Consider the following 21,483-nt stretch of genomic DNA (forward strand, 5'->3'; position numbering starts at 1 on the left):
GGAAGTATATAATCCCGATACAAACCAAAAGTTATAAAAATATCACGGTTAAGGGTAAAGTATGAGCCTTAATGGAGACTTCTTTCTTCTTACTTTTTTCTTTTCTGATTGATATAAAAATGATTTATTAGATACAATCACATAACGGGGTAGGACTAGATAAGTTTTTTACTTCTTCCTACTCCCTTGAACATAATAACTGTGTTGAATGAAGATTGATTTCTTTCTTTTTACTTTTTTTATCTACTTTATTTTCTGTCAAATTATTACTGTATATATGTTTTATGTTCAATAAACAAACAAACAAAAAAACAAGATGGCTTACCGTGTGTCTGGTGATGTCTGACAAATTCAAATGACTATGCGGACAACCGCAAATCCAGGACAGAAATTTGGAACACTTCCACATCACTTTTTCCCAATTATTGCTTAAAAACGCAAAAAATACACCCCAAATATTAAAATCCTACGATGTATTAGCACTGAATTCAAGTATCAGAGCTTTGTATCATGCTCCACTGTGATTGGCCAGTTTTCAGGGTGTCCCTGTTGGAAAGCTACCTGAAAACAGGTTGGTGAATTGAGGATTTCATCTAACGATACACATGGCTCAAGGCAGCTCCATTCACTATTCCATTGGCAAAAGCCCGTACGAAAATGGACTAGACTGGTCCTGGTACACCAGAGTTCTGAGGAACACGACACCAAACAGCTAAAGGGACCCACTGTTGGTCACTGATCGCCGCGTCTTTGTGTCAGTAACTAACGTGAGCTAGCTAAACCACACTGAAAAAAAAAAGGAAAAAAGAAAGCACAGGATGGTATGGTCATCGTAGAAAGGTTACCCAAACCTTTCTTGAAGTAAGCAATCCAACTTTGATCAGATCCAACTGGCAAATGTTAAAAATAGCCAAACCAATGAGGAAACCAACCAAGTTTATCGCCAATTCATCAAGCGCTTCAGACCAGAGAATGCAAAATACAAGTGTGAACAGAGCCTCGGTGTCTTCCACCATAGATTGACAAATCGGGGCATCCTGTGAGCGACGGGGACATTCTCTCCGTCTCCTCACCTGCTGGCTTGATGGATGGATTGTCTCTTGATGGACGACTACTGATAAAGCTGCGTCGCCTTTTCAGTGAAGCTGTTGAACACAACAGTCCATTCGTCTTAACTCACTGAACAATCCGGCAGCTGGAGTCTCTCAGTCTCCGGCCACTCGTCTCAGTCTGTCTCAGTCCACCGGCCTGAGGCACCTAGCGATGGCCGGGAGCGCGTCTTTAACACTTTGACGTCAGCACGCTGTCCTTCTAACCTCTCACTGCTCCCGTTTTCCTCACTGACCTCCTCTGGATTGTCTCTAACTTCAAATGGCATCTGTCATCAGCATGAGCCGGGAAGCAGAAGTATTTGCATTTTCAGAAAGGTCCTGCTTTAGAAACTGCAAGCTGATTTGCGCTACCTCTGTAAACAAGAAAATAGGAGCTAGAGGGTGAAATTACAGTTGATCCATTGAGCTAAGCACTTTTCGCACAAGCTTTTTGTGCAAAGGTCAACAATGAAAACTCGAAGAAGAAAAAAAAAAGTGACCTTCTCCAAAGCCAATCAATCAAAATTTGGATCAGCGCCAAAGCGAAAGTCTTGATAATCAAGCATCTCATGTTTACAACTGTTTTGTGTTATGATTTACAGTAGATGCCATATTTTCAACAAAATTGAACAGTTTCTTCCATTGCCCGTGCACCACACCTCTCCAAAACTTTGTGGGGGGGAAACAGCATAGTTTTACATGGCACAAAGTCAACATTTACTGAAGTGTAGTTGGAACCGTTGCCATATGTTGAATGAAAAATCCACAATTGCTCAAAAAGAATGTTTCCTACATAGCTCGTGCTCTAACTGTCCACAAAGAAAATATCTTCGCAGGGCAAACAATTACTGAAGTGAGTTTGTGATAGTGACTCCAAATTTCGCTCACTTTGCTTCCTCTGCTATTTGAACAGTATCCTATATATTTATATCTTACTGCTTTTCCACCTTTCTGTGGACTGAACAGCAATAATAGACATCTTTGTATTTGATGAGCGGTTGTTTGAAAATTCATACATGTTTGTGCAGACGCCTCAGCGTCTGGACCAAATGATGACTTTCTGTAATTTTGAGTAAATAAATAAAAATGGCTTCACGACAAAATTTTAGAAGCAATGAGAATCACAAAGATGAAGAGTGAAGCAGCAAAGTTCGTGAAAACACAAAATTTGACTCACTGCCAAAATGTGTAACCACCGTAGATGTAAGTATCAAGTTTTTTTTGTTTTTTTATTTTTTACCATGCTTTAATTCTTATTTTGGAAAATCTGCTTTGTAATGCTGAGGTCTGCAGTCAATTTGAAACGTCTGCTTATGCTGTCTTACCTGGTGACGGCTGAAAAAACAAATTCTATAATCTGCTTGAGATGAACGCTGCACACTTTTTCCTCCCTTCTAACTTTTGTGAGCCAACGCATCAGTGTGCGCATTGGACTTTTGGCGTTTGCGTACCTGGCGGCTGGGTGGCATGGTTGGCGGTGAACTGCATGGGGATGCACAAGTCGTTGTCAATGGGAAACTTATCGCACGTCAGCATCTCCGGCCAGGGGAATCCGTAGGTCTCCATGACGGGTGCGCAGCTGTCCCTAACGGCCTCGCACAGCGATCGGCACGGGTAGATGGGCCGGTCCAGGCACACGGGGGCAAACAGCGAGCACAGGAAGACCTGGGTGTCGGCGTGGCAACGCTTGGCCAGCAATGGCACCCAGCTGCCCGCCTGCTGCTTCACCTCAGGCATGGTCTCGTGGTCCAGCAGGTTGGGCAGCCTCATCTTCTTGTAGCCCACGTTGTGGCACAGCCGCAGGTCGGCCGGGATGTCCACGCACTGGGGCTGTTTGGTGTAGAAGCGGCCGTTGTGGAAGTTGTCCGACTGCCAGCTGTAGTAGTCGTACTCGTCTGCGGCCGACACGCCGAGGAGGAGGTGGAGGAGCGAAAGGAGCCACAGGCCCAGTGGCATGTGGAAGGAGCGCTGGGTTAATGCCCACCTGGAGCTCTTTTGTCCCTCTGCCATACCTTTTTTTTTTTTTTTTCTGAGCTCGGATCAACAACTCAGGTAGATTGTATCCAAGATGTCCAAAAAGTAAATCAAGTGCACCCGTTGTAATCCAAAAAGTTTTAATTCCTGCTCCGCTGCTGGAGAGTCAGCCTTACAAGCACACAGATTTACCTCTCGGTCAGTGTGTGCGTGCGCGTGTAGCAGTGTGTGTGTGTGTGTGTGTGCGTGTGTGCGTGTGTGTGTGTATGCACAGCCTCAAGTGACAAGTCAAGGAAGGGTGAGCACACACAGCTTACTTGATAAGTTCTCCTGTGAAACTGTCACCCTGCTCTCTGCTCTCTCAGTATCACTCTGTGCTTCTAACGAGGAGTCCCGAGGCTTTAAGGTCCTCAGGCGGCCTGCCCCTACCCCAAGCAGCCTTGGAGTCCATCCACCTTCTCACTGGCCTCCCCAGGACTCACTCACACCCAGCCGAGCCAATGGCAACACAGGAGGAGGTTCCCACTGGCGTTCGGAACAGCCCTCCTGACCCTGATCCTCCAGCTAACCCCTCCTCTGAAACAAGAGTGAGAACAAACCCCTTCGCAAGATATCCCCGTTTGGATTTCTTGTTTTGAAACACGGTCCTCCAATAAGGCCACTCATTACACACACTTTCACCCACTTTGTCGGAAGAGCCTGTCATGCATCTGCACCATTCCTGCTGTCATACGACGTCTTTGTCAGAGCCTTGCGCAATGTAGCACGTCCCTGCGCACATAACAAATCTGCTCACTTCATTAGCGCTCAAGAGTCTGGCAACGAAGGCCTCTCGTATGCGCACACGCACACTCGCACAGACACACACACTAACGAAGCTAAATGCACTAGCATTTCATATGCAAATGAAACCAGAGCTGTTTTTGGCAAGTGCCAAGATGTTCCAGCACTCGTTTGTCAGAATTTGAATGTTTTTTGGCGTGTGTCTTCGGTATAATTTCACACTGTACTCTCTTATCTGCCATTTATTTCACCTTCCACTTTACTAGCAATATCCTCTCCTTTGACTTTTGCCAGGTTTATGATTGCCGACAGGATGGTGTCAAACTCAAGGCCCGGGGGGCAGATCTGGCCCACAAAAGCAAATTATGTGTGTCGACTTGATTCTTGCTAAAATACCAGAATTGTAAATTGTCTTGACTTTTAAAAACTTTGAGACATTGCAAGCTTTTTTATTGTTACCAACAGATGCAGTAAAATTTGAACAAACAACGTTGACTATCCTCTTATGTCAAAACTGGTTATTCATCAATTTGGGGTGGTGGGCTTGGAACATATCACCTGCGGAAAATACACTGTATATATAGAAATATATATATATACAGTCATACCTCGGTTTTCCACCATAATCCGTTCCCGAAGGGTGTTCAAATAGCGATTTGTTCGAAATCCGAACAAATTGACAATCATCCGTAATGACGACAAAATCATGGCAGAAACCCATAAGATGATCGTAAAGGGCTTCGGGGTGCGGCACATCCCATACTGGAGAAGGCACTTTGAATTTGCTGACTGAATGTTTTCTTCACACTGTAGACACGTATTCATAATTGACGTGTTTATACTGTGTCATATCTTCATGTTTTTACATCTATAGATGTTCGTACCATATTATACATCAAAATTGGCGGCCATTTTATTGGAAACGGTTTCAATGAACTACCGTTTTAACGTGCAGATTGGTTATGTCCCTCGAGGTACTTTGTCACGAGGTTCGGCTGGATATAATTCATCAGGGTTGCTATCATCGTGATTTGTTTTTTCTTCTGCCTTCTGTTTGGCTCAAGTGACATTGCCGGCATGTTTTTTTTCTTCTTTCTATTGCCACCTGTTGCTTTGAAATGCCTTTTACATCATGTGTATGCTTTTCACGTGGACAGAATTGGTGGGGAAGAATACTTGTGTGAGGGAAATGCTTGTGGACTCTCAGAAGGGATTTGTTAACGGTATGGCTCCAGGTGACCTGCAACCTTAGATAGAACATGAACCAGGATGAGATCCGCCACCTCTCATTCACTCTCTTGCGCCTTCTCGTCTGTCATCATCACAAGGCTTTCACCTGGGTGGAAAATCGATGGGAAAGGTCACTGTGAATCATAGGTCCACTGTCTTGCAAATGCGTCTTTATATGGTAAATGATGAAGGAGGCATAATTGTGAATTTGCCATTTGGGTCATGCTACTGCTGCAACTGAAATGAAATGATTCTGTTGTAATGTGCCAGAATCAATAAAAAAAGACCAAGAGGAAGCTCTGTGGGCTAACAGTTGGAGTGTGGATGCGATGAACTGATGTGAGCGCAAGATGGTTGCTTGTTGTGCAGGAGCTCAAGTGACTCCAAAAGAAAACAGACTGTCCCTTGAATTTAATAAACTGCAGTGCAACACACCAAAACGTGAGAGAGTCATTCCAGTCATATATTTTCTCATATCTTCAACATATTTACCTCAAAATTGTGGCCATCCCTTGAATACACAACAAGCACCCAGTTAAGCAACATATTTCATTCAAGACAAATAAACACCTCCCTTTTTCCCCAAAACTGCAATGACCTCTGTTGATAGACACTATTCTTGACACTTTAACGTTTGAGACTTGTACTATGTGGTCACTCCACACACAATGTTGTGTGCATCAATGTTTATGTTCCATCCAGTCTGCCTCATTTTGTCAGTACTTCTCAATTTGTAACTGTGTTTGTTTAATATCATTCCAAACATGTGCTGTTTAAAAGCCTCCCCTGTCTGCAGTTGAGTAAATAAACCTTACTCTTCTATTTGCAGAAGTACGGCATTCCAGAAGTGATCATTTGCATGTATTTTTCTTGAACAAGCTCCTCCTGCCATGTCAGATCCCTTTTGTTGATTTATTGGAGTGTTCTGACTCCGCCCCCCCCCCGCCCCCTGTTGTGAATCGAACCTGCTGCGCCGTGGCAAGACGATACGGTGAAGTCACCCCCCTCCCCGAGCATGTTGTCACTCTTCATGAAAGCATCGCTCTTAGCACATGAAGCTTTGCATGAGATAAATTAAGCCAAATTACACATGAACCACCCCCCCCCCCCACCCTACACCGTCCCACCCACCGTTTTGCCTCCATCTTCATATTCCCGCTAGTTGATTTTCAGAATGCTCTGTTAACCTTTGAACCACAACTAATCAATACTACTCACGGCTAATAATCTGTGGACCTTAGTGTCCCGTCCCGTGAGGTGGTGGGATTGTCTCGTCACACGCCTCACTCTCTCATCTTTTTTTTTTTTTTTTGTATGGGTAGTGACCCATTTTAAGGCTGCTCAAGCATTTCCTCTTTATACAGGCACAGTGAAGAACTAACAAAAGTTTCTTTCATGGTAATCAATCAACAATGGCTGTCTCGGCCAATCACTTCCACTCTTCACTTTCTTGCCCTCGGATTGGATGAGGGCTTTAAGATGAGGTCCAGTCTGTATTGTTGAGCCGAGATGTTTAGCATGCTTTCAAAGGAGGGACTCTGCAATTGTTAGTGTGTGTGTGTGTGTGTGTGTGTGTGTGTGTGTGTGTGTGTGTGTGTGTGTGTGTGTGTGTGTGTGTGTGTGTGTGTGTGTGTGTGTGTGTGTGTGTGTGTGAGTGATTCAGTTTGGTCCTCCTCACCCCCCCCCCCCCCAAAAAAAAGAATGCAAACCACACAAGAAGATGTAGGGATTAATGCCTTTTTATTCAGACACACACCTTTATTTATTTAAGTGTGCTTAGCTTTTGGTTTGTTTACACATCCCAAAAATGTGAATGTGCAACGATAAAAAGAAGTTGATGTAAGTGTGAGTGTAATAAAACAACAATAAAGTGAAGCTACTTATCTTTTGAGGTCACCGGGTCATTTCCATGCTCGTGATTAGCCCTTGTGCTTTCAGCAACATGTTATTTATGTTAGCCTCAGCTTGGCAAAATGAATCTGTGTATGCAATTGATATTTGATGAACGGATGCATGATTCAAGTATTCAAATGGATTTGGATGTCACTTCGCTCATATCGTACTGAGCATCCAGGCCCTATGTCCAAGGAACTTTCCAATTCTTGACTCTTGGCTCGTTTCATGAGCGTCACACACACACACACGCATGCTCGTTGAAACGTGATGAAATGCTGTCGGAGGACTTTAACACCACACAGTCAGAAAGCGCAGAGGCCATTGATGCCTGTCACAGCGTGCCGCGCCGTAGAGATGTGCTAGCAACTGTTTGCTTTCACTCTGTGAGGATTTGTCACCCGTTTGCCCCTTTTTTTTCTCTCATAGACATCAGAGGTCACACTCATTTACAATTCCAGCACCCCGTTTCTTCTCCTTCTGCGCTCATCATAACAGGCCTTCCAAATGGCTTCAGCTCGCCTTTTCTAAAAGGTCTTTGAACACATCACCGTCATGGAAGCCAATGCATAGAGACAGAGAGGAGAAAGGCGGCAGCAAATTGGGAGTTGTGTGTGTGTGTGTGTTGGGGGGGGGGGGGCTTCCAGTAAAATCTTGTGAGCAATGGGAGACTTCCTCAAACACGGTGCGGTGCATCCAAACACACACACATACACACATGCACACATACACACACTCACACACACACTCTTAGAAACCGAAGCTATAGCAGCACACCTCCAATGGAATGTCGCAGATGATGGTTGTCGTCAGCATTTTTGGCTGAAATGTGCTACCGCTGTGCTAGAATTCACACACTTGGTGCTTGTGTTTAAATGTACAGATACATTTGGCTATCACTTTACAACACAGGAAAATGGGGTTCCTCGGCGTTCTATGGTAGGGAGTTAATTTCCTAAATTTCATTAACTGTTTATTTAGATTTTTGTTTGTTTTGTTTCTAAACTGCTTCAACTCCATTATTACATATTTTGGCTGCTACCTAAGTGAGAGGAGGGAGCTTTGACCATCTCTATTCCATCGATACATCCGTCCATCCTTCTTCTACAACGGTTAAACCAAGCTAACCTAACCTCACCCAGTTAACATAAGAAACCTACTTTTGGTACCTACAGAAATTATCACATTATCAGTACAAGGGTAAATGTATAGATAAAGCACTTTTTTTTCTTCTTTGTTTTGACCTCTCTTCTCAGGGGCGGAGCTACAGGTTGGCCAGAGGTGGCCAAGGCCACCCCTTGTCAATCTGTGGCCACTTCTCTGGCCATGCCCCACATTTAGGAGAGAATCTTGATATCCGTCATTTTTAAAGAGAGTCTCTGGGCGCCCTGTGTAATGAAAAAGGAAATGTAAATTTTTATTTGGGTCATGTCTTTCAGTTGAGTATAATCCTCAATCGACCCCATTCCATTTTTCTATTGACTATGTTTTATTGTCAGTGAATTTCCAAGTTGGTCAATTGAAGCCAAGGGTGAATGACTTGCGTGGGATGATGTTGCCATGATTTACGATCAGTCCACTTCGCCGTGAAGTCAACTTATCTGTGCGAGAAGGCGAGCGCATTGAGCAAGTCATCTCATCGTCTCGCTGGGGATCATTCCAAATATGTCAGTGAGGACAGTGAGAACCCTCAGTGACTCTTCACGTTATCTCTTCATCTTAATCCTGTGTGTGTGTGTGTGTTGTGTGTGTGTGTGTGTGTGTGTGAGTGTGTGTGCGCGTGCGCGCAGGTCCACTGTGCCCTCACTGCTCGTTTCTATAATGACCAGGGTCATCAGTTAAGTCACCTCTATTGAGAAAAAAGAGAGAGATAGGAGTGTTTTCCCATATCTCTGTGAAAGATTGGGAGATAACATTTTTGCCAAATGGGAGAAAATGGTCCTGGCACTTAGATCTTCCCAAGTCATTATTTCCAATCTTTTAGGAGGCTTCCTATCGTTCTCAGGCCAAATTCCGGCCAAACACTACATATCTCCGTGTCATAAAAATATATTTGAGGATTATCGGAAGACCTTTTATGGTACAAGAATGCTCAAAAGGGTTAAAAAAAAAAACATCATGTGATCAAATACAAAATAAATGTGGCATGTATCATGAAAAAGTTGTCATTTCACATCATCAAAGTTGTAGTTTGATCAACATAAGAAAACCCGACAATGATGGAAAAAGTTCACATTGTGAGCTAAAAGTCAAAAGTTACGAAACTAAAATTGCAATTTTTGAAGAAGGTACAGTATATTTTTCAAGTATAAATCTATCATCATCATAATTGTTTCATTTAGAATAATTTGATGCAAATAGAGACACCAAAAGACACGTGTACATTTACAAGCTATGAATTCATGAGTATAGCCGTAAAATAACAAAAGGCAATTAAAAAAAAAACAACACAAAAACAAAGTGACGTTGCATGATAAAAACTAGGAATATCACAAGTATAAATGTATACTTTTGTTGTGCTAAGGACTACGATTAAGGAGTTCTTAAGTGACACTTTGGTGTGACAGTAGCTGCTTGACTGCTTTCTTTGTGTTGAAGCGGGAGTTTTTACATTTAGTTGGTAGAATTATGACTTCATTTCCATCTATAATCTTTTCAGTGTCATCCTTTAAACTAATTTGTAAATATTAAAAAAAAAACACATGATTAAATAGACTCATTTCATGGTGCCATTGCAATGAAAATCGTGTATGTATTTGACCCATGCGGCTTGTGACAGCAGTAATGTTTGTTGCTTCTCGTGTCGGAAGTCAATTCAAGGAAGTTGGAAGAAAAAAAGGTTGCGTATGAGAAATTCCAATCCTCAAATTGAGTTTGTTTGAGGTGCTCTTTCACCAGGATGTGTGGAAAGTCGACATATAAGTCCAGAGCGCACCATTTAAATTACTCTGGCATGTCTATAAGAAACCTTCAAAATGCAGAGGGGAAAATGTTGCTTTTTGGCATGCGGCCGTCAAAATAAGATTTCCTTGGAAGGGAAAAGTGAGGCAGGTTTCCAACATATTTCAGTCACTGCATTTTTATCTCTTGATCAAAGTCGTCTGAATATTTTGTTTCTCTCGCTAAAGACGAACCCACGACCTCTGCACTGTGAGGTCGACGTGCTAACCACTCGTTCACCGGGCCGCCCCATCCGATTCATGTCACATGAATATATATATATATACTGTCCATTCTTTATTGCATTGTACGGCAGGGAACATTATCAGTAGTTACTAAAATGTTAAGAGTCCTTCTAGGCAGTTGGCAAAGAATGATTGCAATATTTCCGATAAAATATTTAAAAGAGAAAAATCAAATAGTGCTGTGAATCAGTGAATGATCAACATTTTTGACAGTGAAGTTACAGGGTCTTATAATGTATCAAAGTACAATAAGTTGCTGTTATTATCACTTATCCCACAAGTGTCAAAGTCAAGGCCCGGGGGCCAGATCTGGCCAGCCACATCATTTTATGTGGCCCGCAAAAGCAAATCAAGCATGTCAAGTTCCAAGGTGCTTGCTAAAGTCTGAACCAAAATTTCAAATTGTCATCTGTAATCCTCAATAACAGTCACGATTCCTGACTTCTGATTTTAAAATTAGTTATCCATCAATTTGTTGTGCACTGTGTATGGGATATGTGGAGGTGATTAAACATTTATATGCTTTCCCAAAATTCATAACGGTCGTCCAAGGGAAACTGTAACTACAATGTGGCCCGCGACAAAAATGAGTTTGACACCCCTGACTTAGCCAGAAGAACTGGAATGGCCACGTATTTCAATGAATGCCTTCACACAGAGTTCAAATGTTATCCTTGTATAAAAAAATAATTCTTGACCATGTTCCACCTCCTGAACAAACTACTATAGAATGAACAGGACTAAGTCAATGGTTCGGTACAATGGTTCTTTTCACCATTCCAGTGGCCAGACGCGCGACTGTACATTGTTGGCAAAAGAAGAGTGGGCTCTGACATTGGCAGCGACGTTGCTACGTTCCAGACCACCTTTGCTACTTATTGGAGAATGCCAACTCGGGAATGAAAGAAGCATAATAATGCTCTCGTCCTTCTCACTTTCTCAATGTCTGCCACACAGATGAAAATTGTCAAACTCAAGACCGCCTGGCTTGGTGCATGCCTCGTCTGAGGAAAATCTTCCCAGTCTTCATCAATGAGGAGCAGTGTGCTGAGGGTAGACGCACTCACTCGCATATCACAGTCATCAGTCCGGTATGTGTTTGGCAGGCTCTGAACCTTCATTTAAGCGTAATCCACACCAACCCGACCAATCTTACAGGTGTAAATCGTGTAACAAGGAGAAGCTGAAACTTTATTGTGTTATTCAGATGATCCTTGGTTAGGTTTAAGAGTGTGGAAAGGTATTTTGTGTTGAGTACGCATTTTGAACCTCATCAAAGACTCCCTTCACCCATGCATGCATCCACTCTTTCCCTCCACTCTTCTTTGACTGCACCTGGCTGAATCTTCTGGTCTCTTCTTACCTCAAACCAATTTACACATTACCATCACGGACTGCTACTCTAATGGGCCTCCTCATTTACACTAGCACCTTGGCTGGCTTCTTGACGGACCTCCTAAGCAGTTCTGTGGCTCCGTCTAGCCTTTCTGTAGACCTCCCGAGCAGTCCCACCTACATGGTTGACCTCCGCGTGGTTCTGTCCATCTGTTCCGCCTCCTGTCACCCTCAGCAGATGATCCGTCTACAGAACAAGCTCACTGGCTGCCCTCTTCTTTCACTCACTCCCCAATCTGGACAACAGAGGTTTCAAGGAGGACCCCTGTCCAATCCCTTAGGCTGCCGAAAAACAACAGATACAGGGCCAATTTCCTCCTTGTTTCCCCCTTGAAGAGTTTTGGTCATGCTCCCTTGTTGTTCCTTAATTTCAGTGCAACACAAGAGAAATAGATTAAAAGGCAAGTTGGTGTAAACATCCAAACCTGGTGTGCTGTGTATGTGTGGTCCAGATTTACTTGTTCAACAAACCATCAACTATTTGCTTTGACATGCAAGTCGGATTGTTAGCATTTTCCTGACAAAAAGTTTCGGCATTCATGTCACCGACGGTGTAGAGGTTCACTCGCATGACTTCCATTCAGGCAGCTTGGCTACAGTTCCCACTCAGTGACTGTTTGAATGTGTGTGATTGGTTGAGGTTCTCTGCATGTGCACTGTGAATGATTGGGGACCAGTCCAGGATGTACTGTGCCTTTAAACCAAATTCAGCAAGGACAGGATCCAACTCCCTATGGTCTTGAACAAGATATCATACGATGCAGTTGTTTTTTCTTTCTAATTCGATATGTATCTATATCTGACTTCCTGTCTGTGAACCCATCTGTTCAGGTGCCAACACTGTAAACACCTATCTTCCCTATCTGTTAACACCTATCTTTTTTTTTTAATCATTCTAAATTACTTTAAGGAATCGTTCTGCATTTTCGCAAGATTCAGACACCACAATCCAGCTGTTCAGCTTTCTTTCTTTATTAAAAAGTCAAAAGTAAGTGCTGGTTGATTTTCTTTCCGTGTTGATTTGCCATTACATGTTTTGTCTGTCATCTGCTGTTAAAGAACACTCCTCAACTGCCATTACCATATTTGCCAGGTGTTGGTTACATCGATCCAAATATGTCTCTCCCATTCCTTCATTCCTGTACCAGCTGCTGACATCCCACATGAATAGGAAGAACTGCTTGTTCCGAAAACGAAGTTATGAACACACACACAGCAGGGTCGATCCCGGGAGTCTTTAAAAATTTTTGCATGTTTGGAATCAACTTACAAATCCACAGATTCCAATACAGCCTGCACCTGGAAATTTGGGTCATTGTTCGTGTTTGACACATGCTCGGGTTTTGACGAGTATCTGGAACACTTCATCAATGAGGATGAATCATTACTGCTGGAAGCGGACGCTTAGAAGCTCAGTCATTTGCAGAGAATCTTGGCAGACGGTGGAGCATCTCTGCAGGAGCTCTTTCAATAATCTTTTATTCTCTCCCTCAAATGTCTGTGTCTTCCTCCAAGAGGGAAACAAGTTTCATTCTTTGATCCTTCAGTTGACCTGGCCCACATTTTCTTCGCAAATGTAAAGCAGCTTTTCTTACATCGAGGCGTGTAGCTGACCGCGCTTCCACTTTGGGTCTCACTTTATATCTCTTGTAAGCTACTTGGTCTCCATCACTGCTGGAGAGGAGATGGGATATTTGCTAGATGTTGAGAGCTCATGTTGCTTTGAGACAGAGAACTGGAGAAGGTGCAATTTCCTGAGTTCAAGACCCAGGTGGGCTCTAAAAATAAGCTAGTCTCACTCGTCGATGTTGGAAAATAGCCGATTGAAGGTTGGCAAGGCCGAAAGGTTCTCTGATCTGGTCTGCAGTCACCCTGCGTTGCTCAGCGGGCAGACTAAGGTGCTGGCGCGGGTGAGGTGGACGGCTCAAAAGAAGAGAACCACCACAGAAAAACATCGTCACTGTTGCTAAACAAGTACGGACACGCTACATTCAAACAATTTGAATAAATCTAGTACCAAAGTTTCATCAAATATTCTGCAATTATAAAAATAATGAAAATGACAATTAGTAGCAGCAGGACCTCTCCGAAGATTCATCTTAAAATGCATTTTTTTTGTGTTCCTTGGTCGTAAATAGGAAACACCGGAATGAAGACGCATGAAATAATGATGTATGTGTTTCCAAGCAGCTACAACAATACACATGATTTGCCAAAGTACAGTTGTGTGAGGATTGCCCTGAAATTCAACTTCAGAGGGAGGTACCATCACCTAAATGTTCATTATGTTTTTATAATGAAACATGATAATCATAATATGTTATAATCAGGAGTCATATTTACTTCCTGTGAGGTGGCCCAGACTTTATACCAAACATTGAGCTGCCAATTGTCCACTACCGAAGTTAGTCAAACTGTGATTTACGTTACGTATATGACTGTTAAACATCTATGTTGTGGTTAAAACGTAAAGCATATTGTGAGATTTTAACAGATGGTTGTAATTGAAATAATCAAAACCAAAACAAGCCAAGTAGATAGCTCAAATTCCTTCTGCCATTTGCCAAGATCAACAAAAACAGAGAAAGAATTACAGATCTCGTAATAAATCTGGGATTAGATTTCTCTCCAAGTAAAACAATTTAAAGCAAATACTCAACCCACTACGGTCTAAATATTAGCGATGCCGTGATTAGATAAAGTCAAATTGCATTCTCCGCTATTTCCTTCTGTTTGTGGATATCCACTAGAGAGTGCTGTAGACATCTTTGGTCTTGAGACCTGCACTGGTCAGCCCATGCTTCAAGTATGATGTCGCTAGCGCCTTCTTTGACTTATCTCATAAGGATTCAAATGAAACCATTCAGGAAGGAGCATGTAACTATCGCTGATAAGTGATGCGGGAAGGGAGAACTGTATACGATGAAGGGTTGGATTACGGCATACTGCGGCGTGGACCCACAGGACTTCACCATCTGCTGTGCCATCTGAAGGCAGGAAGCTGGCCTGCTTCATCTTAACTTCTGTCGGCTCCACCAATTCTGCTAGTTTTGTCCCGATAGAAATATGTTTTCACCTGGGCTCTTCACCATGGCCATATTTCAACCCTTTGGAGGGTGCTCAACTTCAACCACCCTCAAATTTACAACTGGCAATGATAGTAAACATATTTCTTTGACCTGGCCAGTTTGTAGGAAAACACGCACACACACACACACACGCACACACAAAAGCTGCTATTGCAAGTTCCATAATGCACTCTCTCCAGCTCTTACAAACATAACTAAAAATGATGACAAGCAAGTGTGCGCTGGAGATTCTGCTCGTCCACCTTCCCCAGAGACTTTAAGAAAAAAAACTGAAACAAATTGACATATACACCAGATCAGAACATCATATTCATATCTTATTAATTTACAAACTTAGCCAGCACTGGATATTGCATCGTAAAACAAGAGAGCGCCGTCACAAGTTCACAATATTGAAATCAGGCCTGATACCGATACCCAGTATTAGTACTCGCCAATCTATCATGTTAGGAGTCATGTTCTTTTTAATTTAACAATTTAATTTATACCAAAATGGAAACAGCATTTTACTTTAGCTTGTATTTTTATTGTTTCGAAGGAATTGACATTTTCAATAAATTGACCTTGAACTCATTGAGAATACGTTTTGGGGCTTTTTAAGATTTGTATTTGAATAATAGAAAAGTCCTTTTCTTACTGAGACATTTTGGGCAGTTCTTTGCTTTCGGACTTGATGGAACGGTTTGGAGAAGCTAGTGCACAAAGCACGGTCAATAAAGTCGCGCTTGGATGGCTTAGCTGTGGAAGAAGCCCATCAAATATCTACGGGATGAGCGAGCACAAATATGATGAGCCAGGCCATTTTTAGGCTGAGCACTTTAGTGCCAAAATGCACTTCCAACATTTGAGGGAGGGGATTTTCTTCCGCTCTGTCATCTAAGTCTTGACAGGGTCGTTTTTCCTCTCTTTCCGTTGGGAGAACACTGCTGGTGGTATCCTAATATCCACACAGGGATCTGTCTAGCAGCTTGTGATGTTGTCAGGATAGGACTTTGCAAAAGCTGCGAAGCTCATAAAAGTCCACTTTTCATCCTCAATGCCACACAGGACTCTGAATTCATAAAGTGCCTGTGGGCCATACAAAAAAAGGAAAAAAAACACTCATGTTTTATTGTTGTTGTCTGCCTATTTGCAAAGATGTAAAGGGCACATGAGCCTCATCAATCCCATCCACTTTTTTTTTTACTCCTCTGGGAATGGAGTATGATGTTCATGTGTGTGTACCAGATCTTCATACATATGTTTTTCTTCAAAAACATGAATCTGTCATATTGTGTGGGGTCACCTCCTTCAATGCAGGCCCCATGTGGTGCTGAAACTAAAATTTATTTTAAAGTCCACATTGAAAAAAAATAATAAATTGATTGTATAAGCATTGTTTATGTTCGGAGTGTTAAATGTGAAGGATAACAAAGAAGAAATATGCAGAACACGCATCACTGACCACCATTTAAAAAAAAAGTTGAACCTCAGGGCTTTTTTTTTATATTCCCCAAAATACTGAATTTGGGGTTGGGGAGTGGAGTTCAAACGTCAAGATTCCACTGTATTTTTTTTCTTGTGTCTTTTCATTTGGAATAAATAGGCAAAAAAACCACAAATTCTTCCCCTTCATATGCTCACTGAACTGAAGTACAATAATTCAGGGAAGAGGGTCGGCTCCAATAACCCAAAAGCGTGGACTCCAAGCTACTTTCATGATGCTCTGTGAGTGGCAAGTGTTGCCACGCTTTTTCCGATGGCCGTTTTCACCTAACTGGCGACGGTTGAAAACATAGCAACCAAATTGTTGAATTGAAGCCAATCTTGATCTGGCTGTCCCATGAATAGGAATATTTAAAAAGAAAAGGTTCTGAACAAGCAAACCGTACCAGCTGGTGCACTTTCACCACTAAATGGATACTTCTGAGCAGAGTTTACCAAACTTTTACACTAAAACTAATCCAAAGTAGGTCAAAATACTTTAGTCAGTTAAATGCATGTGCTGTATTCATTCTCATCACTAAATAGTAGAATTCTATTTTGTGTGCGAGTGAGTGAGTGTGTGTGTGTGTGTGTGTGTGTGTGTGTGTGTGTGTGTGTGTGTATGTGTGTGTGTGTGTGTGTGTGTGTGTGTGTGTGTGGCCCCAATGGCCCCATTTCACAATAGGAAAGGGAAATTCACCTGGGGAAACAAATCAAACTCACATTTTTCTGACCTTGAGTATCTTACATCCATCCATTATCCAATTGGAGAAAAAAAATCGCGATATGAAACCATGGCAACAAAACAAACACAGACAAGTGGGGTCTTTTTTCAAACCTGCAGGGGCTGAGCGTAGCAACTATTTTGAGACAGATTCTGAGCGAAGCCCAGTGGTCAAATAAATAACTTCAAATCTGTGCACTGAAAGTCGGCATTAAATTGGGGCCCCAAAAGAGACCGGAGCCGCTGGAATTTGGGGTTTTAGTGTGGTGTTTCTCTGCTTTACAATCATCACTATCATCATCATTTTGCAAAGCTAATAGAATAAAATTGGATCCATTTTAATTCTGGATAACACTGATTGGATTGGATGTGTTTCTACTGGCAAGTCCCTTGAAGTTCTCCAAAGACTTTTGTTTGTTTGGTTGGTTTTACTCATTTTTGAAAGCTTTTGGCCTTTTCGTGACTGTGTTTTGACAGAGGCACAGGTGGATGTACCTGATTTCAAAATGAAACTTCTTTCAGCTTCTGGTGCTCAAGAAACAATTATTTGTTCTGGCGCTGTTTCCAACCTGCAGATCTGGCACCCGTCCACAGGATCCCTGATGTAAATGACTGAGCAGAACTCTTGTTTCTGTTTAGCGATGTTTGGCACCCTGACCAGTTTCGGTAAGGGTGCCAGTTTTGGTCAATTTCTCCTTTCTGATTTGCTCCCATTTCCATTGCTTGCTCGTACTCTCTGATGGAGATTGTTTGAACCAGCTTTTTGGTAACAAATGACTTTGATTTGAATATTCTATGACTGGTGGTGGTGTGTATGTTTTGGTCCTCTTTGCCAAAAATCAGGACGACATTTTCAAGGTGCAAAAATAAGCATTGTTTGAGTCAGGTGCAGTCAGGGATATTGTGATTCATTTGTCATGACAGTGAGAGTGTCAGGTGTAGAAAAGATTCTGCAGTGCAGTGATGCAGCCATACATCATAAAATAGGCCATTTTTGGACAAACAAAGCGAAATGGCATTTTCATTCCTTTTCCATTTATTTCCACATTATTTGTATAGAGTCACCGGTTGAGGGATTTTATGTGTTGTGTTTTTGCATTGTCCTTGACACCAAATTAGCAATTGCTGCCCACAAGAGATGAGATGTAGGGAAATCACATCCTCGCAGTTGTTTTGTATTTTGTTGCTTCAACCCTTTTCTTCTTCCTCCACCCGAGCTAGATGCAGCTTATCTCGCTTCCGTGATCTGAAGCGTACTGAAAGATGCGTTTTGCCCCCAGCGTGCCACTCCAGGTGTCTTACTCAATTGCATTCTTGTATTTTTAGCTACAATGCTTTGTTACAGATGGATTCATGTATAATTCAGTGGGTTTGTTTGTGGGTGCGTGTCTATGGCTTATGTATACGTGTGTACAGTATGTGTCTCTCTTGACTGCATTGCTTGTGAACTATGGTGAATTGCATTCATCTAGTTTCTTCTTGGCTCTTCTGTGTCAGCCGTGCTTGGGATAGCATGAAAAAAAATAATTATGGCAGTGAATGGCAACGCACATAAGGGTCCATTGTCGTGGTTGATGCACAACTGTGACATTAAGATGAATTAAGATGAGTTTTCGCAACATTTGAAAAGCTGTCCACTCTAGTTAACGCTGTCCCTGAAAGGGTTAAATCACTAATTTGATATCCTAAAAGGTTTAGGGGTTAGGGTTTGGGGTTGGGGTTAGGGGTTAGCCCCCTGTTAGCGTTAGAGTTAGGGTTGGAGTTATGGTTACGGCGTTAGGGTTAGGGGTTTCGGGTTGGGGGTTAGGGTTGTGGGTTAGGTTTAGAGTTAGGGGTTAGGGGTTAGAGGTTAGGGTTAGGGTGTTAGGGTTCGAGTTCGGGGGTTAGCGTTAGAGTTAGGGTTCGGGTTGCAGTTCGAGTTAGGGTTATGGTTATGGGGTTAGGGTTAAGGGTTAGGGTTAGAGTTACAGGAGTTAGAGGTTTGGGGTAGGGTCAGGGGTTTAGGAGTTTGGGTTAGGGTTAGGTGTTATGGTTTAGGTTAGAGTTAGGTGGTTAGCATTAGAGTTAGGGTGAGGGGTTTTAGGGTTTTGGATTACGATTTAAAACTGGGGTTAAGTGTTAGTGTTCGGGGTTAGGGTTCGAGTTTGCAACTGTATCAGATTTTTGGATTGTGTGGAGGATTTTTTTCCCTTCTTTTTTTGTTTTTGTTCGGTTATTCTAGGTTTGATAAGAATCTCAGTCTTCCTTTGAGAGCTTTTATTTGCATCCTCTCCGACTGGTGTTTAGCATTCTGTTTTTGTGTGTGTTGACTACAGACACAAAGGAAGGAAGGAGGAAACACAGTGGACTCGTGCTCAACACGTCCACTTCACAGTTTTGAGGTACGGGGTTCAAATCTCTGCGGTCTTCCTCTGTGGACTGTGCATCCTTTTCTAGTACCTACTGAGGCACTAAAGGAAATCGATTGATTGATATTGTTGTGAAACAACCAGACAATTAGCATCATGGAACAGATTTTATCGAGCTTCAAATATGCTTTACATATATTTTTTTGCACATAGTCCTTCTAGCAATGTGTCTGCTGTGTGCAGATAATGTGTGTCCTTACTCGGCTAATTAAGCTGCTTGATGGTCTTCCAGTGATAAACACGTATCGTGAAGCTGCTTTGACTGTTCCTTCAAACGGAGCCAAAAATGCCTTTTTCCCAGCCATGGCTGATATCGGAACACAAAAACATCTGCTGGTTCTGAAATCCCAAAAATGTTTAAGTCACATAAGATTTGCCAGCAGGAAAAACACATCAACAGTTTCCACAGAAGTCACAATGAGGGAGTCATCGACGTGTTGAAATATAGAAGCAGACTGCCAATCTTGCAGCTAAGCATGTTTAAGTGTTCAAAGTGGAGCTCCACGGAGTCCAGTTTATTTTGACTTGACTTGTCCAAGCATTTTACTAGATGTTTATTAGCTTTGAATGGTTCCAAGTTAATGTTTTTTGGGTTTGTGAGTTCTCATTTCCTGTCACGCCGGGACATCTTTGGATGTGCTCCACTGTCAGACTGTGTGTGTTTGTGCGCGGGAGACAAATCCGCGACTTGTGGTTAAGTCAATAGGAGAAGGCTGTTTGCTGTGGCACGAGGCCCAGAAGACTTGCAAACATGCAGTAAGTGAGGCTCCGACAAACTTTGCTGCCTTGAGCATGTCTGTTCTTACGCTCTGGTTGGACTCACTGTGCACGCACAAGTAGACTGACAATCGCTACACAAACAAACCACGCAACACAGGAGGACAATGAACACATCATGACTCTCACACAGACATGAAACGCTCGACAAAAGATGAGTTAAAAAAGACAAAGTCATAAAATATATATTTGAGTGACTTGTCATGACTACATCATTGACTTAAGTAGCAGCAGAGCTCCAAGAACATTTCCTTCCTGGTACAACATAAGATTTTCTCAGGAAAAGCGAAGTCAAGTCAAAAATGGTCTTTCCAATATTCCTTACGTGCCCCCTTGAGTCAGCTTAGTTTGCCGTGTACTGACACATGCTAGTGACTGAAAATAACACCACGGTGTCCATGGCCCCCCCTTGCGAACATCACACGAGCAAACCCAGAAAACAGGCGAGCCTTGATGGTCGTTACCTGAGCCCTTAGGCACCGTATTGTTTTGTGTTTTTTGTTATTGTAAAGTGTCCTTGGGTGTCTTGAAAGGCGCTTATAAATACAATGTATTATTATTATTATTATTACTGTGATGTCATTTGCAGTCCGCAGCAAGTAGCAGTACAAGTACAAGAATAATTGACCGTCTCCTGAGGTAGATAGATAACGGGTAGATTGCTCTGCTGAATTCATTTTCCACAAACAGAGTATTAATCAAAATACCGTGTTTTGTTTACTGGAGGCACAGAGAACAAATTATCGGAAAGGAAATTTTTGACTTGACTTCCCCTTTAAACAACATTCGGCAATATTAACAACAAGCCAAACAACTTGCAGTGCGTGGCCGTATCAAAAGCGCACAGTACATTCTGACAAGAACGTGGCGGTAAGTGGCAATGAATGGCCTTTAGTGTGAAAATGTCATCGATTTTATTTTCATACCTGATTTCAGTTGAAACAATAAGCCTGGCATAGTTTATAACGCAGTTTCATGGAGGATGATATAAGACGACAGGACCATACAATATTTTTTCCGTTCTGAAGCACAGCCAACACTTCCATCGTGACTCAAACAGGGGGGGAAAAAATATGAAAAAAGTGCAGATCGCCTATTTATTTATTATCAACCCTTTTGGGGACAGCGGTTACTACAGTGGACATCTTATCATGTGATCAGGTTACAGGGTGCATGAAAGGGTTAAATCACAAGGTGAGTTTATGTCATCAATAATGTGTGAGCAAGGCACTGGGATGCTTGCAAGATCTGGTGCTCAACATGTTTTTTTGGGGGGGGGGGGGGGGGGGGGGGTTGAGGCGGGTGGTGATGCAAACAGTCCGGTTTAGTCATAATATACTGGAGAATTTCACCTCGTATTCATTTCCTACGAAAGTCCGACCATATAAGTGATGGTGTGAGTAATTTGACAGTTCAACGTAATGTTTACCACAAGAACTTGAGGACGTGTTGTTGAAAGTATGAAAAGGA

At 42.4% G+C, this 21,483-nt stretch overlaps 1 protein-coding gene across 1 annotated transcript in view; it reads right to left on the minus strand.

Annotated features, from left to right (window-relative positions):
- Positions 1 to 3,465, minus strand: part of sfrp5 (secreted frizzled-related protein 5) — a 16,930-nt gene extending 13,465 nt beyond the window's left edge. The window contains exon 1 of the mRNA XM_086122549.1: positions 2,543 to 3,465. Within this exon, the coding sequence (XP_085978675.1) occupies positions 2,543 to 3,101 (559 nt within the window). The 5' untranslated portion in view covers positions 3,102 to 3,465. The remainder of the gene's footprint in view (positions 1 to 2,542) is intronic.
- Positions 3,466 to 21,483: the final 18,018 nt, after the last annotated feature.

This window comes from Hippocampus guttulatus, chromosome 10 (assembly GCF_054856545.1).
Source record: "Hippocampus guttulatus isolate MCC_2025c chromosome 10, RoL_Hgut_1.0, whole genome shotgun sequence".
Taxonomy (NCBI): domain Eukaryota; kingdom Metazoa; phylum Chordata; class Actinopteri; order Syngnathiformes; family Syngnathidae; genus Hippocampus; species Hippocampus guttulatus.